This window comes from Papaver somniferum, chromosome 1 (assembly GCF_003573695.1).
Source record: "Papaver somniferum cultivar HN1 chromosome 1, ASM357369v1, whole genome shotgun sequence".
In the NCBI taxonomy this organism is placed as follows: Eukaryota; Viridiplantae; Streptophyta; class Magnoliopsida; order Ranunculales; family Papaveraceae; genus Papaver; species Papaver somniferum.
In genome coordinates, this window is record NC_039358.1 from 158,517,118 (window position 1) to 158,520,895 (window position 3,778).

General features: G+C 36.5%; 1 protein-coding gene across 1 annotated transcript; it reads right to left on the minus strand.

Moving 5' to 3' along the window:
* Nucleotides 1-731: 731 nt before the first annotated feature.
* LOC113305561 (uncharacterized GPI-anchored protein At4g28100-like) lies at nucleotides 732-2,682 on the minus strand. Its single transcript, XM_026554586.1, has 2 exons — nucleotides 1,738-2,682; nucleotides 732-1,284 (listed from the first exon to the last, which is right to left on the minus strand). Exons 1-2 carry the CDS (start codon nucleotides 2,473-2,475, stop codon nucleotides 946-948), a joined length of 1,077 nt encoding a protein of 358 aa, XP_026410371.1. The 5' UTR covers nucleotides 2,476-2,682; the 3' UTR covers nucleotides 732-945.
* Nucleotides 2,683-3,778: the final 1,096 nt, after the last annotated feature.

The following is a 3,778-nucleotide window of genomic DNA, read 5'->3' on the forward strand; positions in this document are numbered from 1 at the left end:
AAGCCAGATTTTTTTTCTCCACTAAATTAATTTTGTTTTTTATTTTGAAATGAAGAGTGAAAACACACAATCTAAGAGACATAACATGTTTTTGAGTACAATTTCAGCACCATACTATACAGCTTGTACTTCATTTAATAATATTGACTCGAGGATATCGTAACTTATGCTCAAGTGTTAAATTAGTAGGAAGACAAATATATTACCCAAATTCTCTCTCTTTCTGTCTCGTGACATCCTTCGCATGTGATTATGTTAATATCAAAATGTCCCACTTCATTTAACTTTCATTTCCTGCTTGTTTGTATGCAGAATTGTAAATGATATTCCCTTATTCCCCGCTACAACAAACATGCATACGACCAACATGCTTACAGCTTATAATTCCCAAGTCTAGGACTCTAGAGAAAAGAGAAAATCAAGTTCAGACAGATAGTGAAAAGCCAAAAACTAACAACTCACTCCACTACAACCGCGACAGATTCCCTCTCCAATCAAAATCCTAACACCTCGTTAACATAACCATATATCTTATTTCTATCACTCACGTAAGTTTCCCTACAACTCGTGATTACTTTTTTATCTCTCAACTTTTCCGTGAGTAATTCCTAGTCCCTACAATTCTAATCTAAGCACTATCTTCAATTATAGAGCTAAAATGATTCTGATTAGTATGTCACATTAGCCATACACATCCACTGAAAATCACATACCAACTTGATAACGAGACATAGAAAGGAAAAGTGAGAAATTTTTATAGTACCTTTTTCTAACATCAGAACAAGTTCAGTAACCATACCAAAAAAGTGACAAACAAACAGAAACCCTGAAAATTTACAGTGGTGGGTATGTAACAAAAGGACGAAAAAGGACTCTAGGTTTGTCATTTACCATCACGTGACCCGACAAGTGACAGAATAGGTCAAAATAGGATAACCGTCGATTCTAAGTTAGTAAAAGATAAAAACTACAAAGGGTAAAAAAGGTAAATAAAATTCTAGTGAGAGGAACAGAAACCACTGGTGGAGAGAGCGACGATGATGTATGTTTGTCAAAGTGGAGAGAATCAACGGCTAACGGCATGTTTTCTTGATCAGGACTGCATTTAGATTCATGTGGGTGCGCACTATACATGATGGCGCGTAATACAGCTGACACTGTTGGTATATACGCTGTTTTGTTTCTTGCAAGCAACCATGTCAATCCCATTAGCTTACAATCTCTGCTGAACATTTTATTTGCCCTTTCTGTCCCTATTTTTGTTGCGTTCTTCTCTCCTGTCAACTGTTCCACCAAAGGCCATTTTCGTCATTAACAATACAAATTGTAATTATCATAAACAAAAAATATTCAGCAAAATTAAGATCACTGAAATAGCTAATTTGCAGAAGAAAATGAACAGGAAAATCTCCATGAAATCCTTGCTGCTGTTCTCAGAATCTCGAAAGCTGGCAAAGTTTTACTCTTTTCCGGTGATTTTTATAAAACTTTTTCGTCTTTTTTCCCCAAAAAGACGGCCATTCACACCTCACACTGTACCCCGTTATCACTAGGCAAAAACCCTAGAAAATAATCAAATAATGCCTCAATAACTCTTGTACCAAATCCACTGTTATATTTAAAAACAATTTATAGCATCACCCATTATCTTGTTCTTCAACAGTTCAATCGATTTCGCTAAAGTAATTCAACATTATAAACAACAAATGAATGAAAAATCAGAAATGAGTAAAATACCTTTTGAAGAGCACCGAGACATCTAGTACAACCAGCATAAGAAGAATTTAGACAATTATGTTCTAAATTCTTAACAGCGGAAGTAGGAATAACAGAAGTAGTACTGGTAGCATTATGATGAGAAGCTGATGAATTCGCTGTTGTGGTCGAAGAAAGATTGAATGCAGCAGGACAAGATAGTGAAGTAATTTGATGAAGACGAATACCACAAAAACAGAGAATAGCATCACATGTAGAATTAGGTTGTGGAATATGAATATTACGATTTTCAAGTGAAGTTTCGAGTGAATTAACACATTTAGTTGAATCGTCAGGCATCATCGGATCAAGATCTGATGATGAAAATGGTGATGTTGATGATGAATTAGTATTTGTAGTAATCTGTAAAGCTGATCTAGCATGAGCAGCAAATAACCAAGCAGCTAAAACAGGACAACAGCGACTTATATCCAAGTTATAACCACAAGCTTCATTAACACCACCGAAAAGTTCAGCGGAAAGATCTAGATGACATGTCTTTGTTTGTGTTTGTACTGGAAATGCTGGTACTGTATTTGTTGGCATTGATGCTGTGTAGTTTCCTGGTTTCAATGGCTGGTCATGTCCATCATTATCATCATCACCTTCTGATGATGTCAAAGACGAAGGTATTTCAGTTTGTGATAATGATGAAGCTACGAAAAGAGAAAAGAGAATCAAGAAAATGAAAAGAAAGTGATGAGTGAGTTTGAGTTCCATTATCTTCTTTCTTCAGTTTTAGAAGATTTTGTTGAATATCCTGGTTTTTGAAAATAGAGTAGAAGTTTGATGGAAAGCAGAGGATTCAAGAGAATCCTACTTTTCAGAAAAGATATGGTGGAAGAAAAGTAAGAACTCTGAGAGGGATAGATTTTTTAGGCTACTAGTACTAACCAGAGAGTAATAAGAGTGAAAGAAAACATGCAACACAAGGAGTGGGTGGGTAATATATAGCATAATGCGCACCACGGTCACGGAGAAAGACTTACACTATTTAAAATTATTAAATGTCATGTTATTATTATTATTTTAACTATAAAAAGGTAGCTGGGGCTCACAAGGCAAATAAGCCTCGGATTAGTTTCCCGTTTCATCTCCATGAGAAAGGATTGGGGATGAAAGTTCACCGTCTCAGAACGGTCACAGAGTCGCAGACTCACAGGCTTCAAATTTTGTGGAGGTGAAAGTTACATATTCTCAGCAGTAAAAATGAAAGTTACGTCTTAGGCTTTTAGTTTATTATACGGACATGATTCCTCCTGGCTCCAGCTCAAGTGTTTTTGAATAGCATTTTTGCATTGTTTGGAACTTTGTATGGATTTTGCTTTTGAATAGTATTTTTGATAGATTGGGGTCTGTATGTGTATACTTTATGCAGTGTAGTGGTGGGTGATAAAAAAAAAAGCCTCGTCTCATATTTTGTCCTCTTCTAAGCTAGCTTATCTGTTCACTCTCTAATTTCTGGACTGGAGTTCTCACTTTACGGAATAGTCGACAGACTCCACACAATCACTCCACACAATCACACTAATCCTCCGTTGCACTTTCATCTTCACACAAGGATAATCTTTTAACCTTGAGATCTGCGCAAGATGAAACTTTCTCATAATTTCAAACATTTTTTACCGGAACGGGGAACTGTAAAAATAAGAATGCAATTATTTATGTTTTTGTTTCAAGTATACAGAGCCAGAGGCACAGACTGGGAAAATATCGGCGAAAATGCTAGTCTTCTCCGCTTCTTTCCCCGTTACGTGTCAAGCAGATAGTGGTGTGATGCTACATAAAAGAGTTTCTGTTAACTCTAATCCAAAAAATAAGGGCTAAGATCGCTGCCACCCAATGGGAAGGGGTGAGGGAAGGGAACGAGGGAAGTGTACCAGCTTCCAAGGATCGGAGCAGCGGAGCAGTAGTCCATTTTTTTCCTCTGATAACAACACACTAGTGAGTAGTGGTCGTAGGTTTTTATTTTGACTTTACACTGTTTTAGCCTTTTTAAGCATACAATTTTCTGTGACTCAAA

What these genes read in the sequence shown, in the direction of transcription:
- LOC113305561 (XM_026554586.1), bottom strand. Translation starts at nt 2,475, where the DNA reads ATGGAACTCAAACTCACTCATCACTTTCTTTTCATTTTCTTGATTCTC. An exon ending in GTCTCGGTGCTCTTCAAAAG is followed by an intron (nt 1,285 to 1,737) that starts GTATTTTACTCA and finishes TTGGTGGAACAG; the next exon opens with TTGACAGGAGAGAAGAACGC.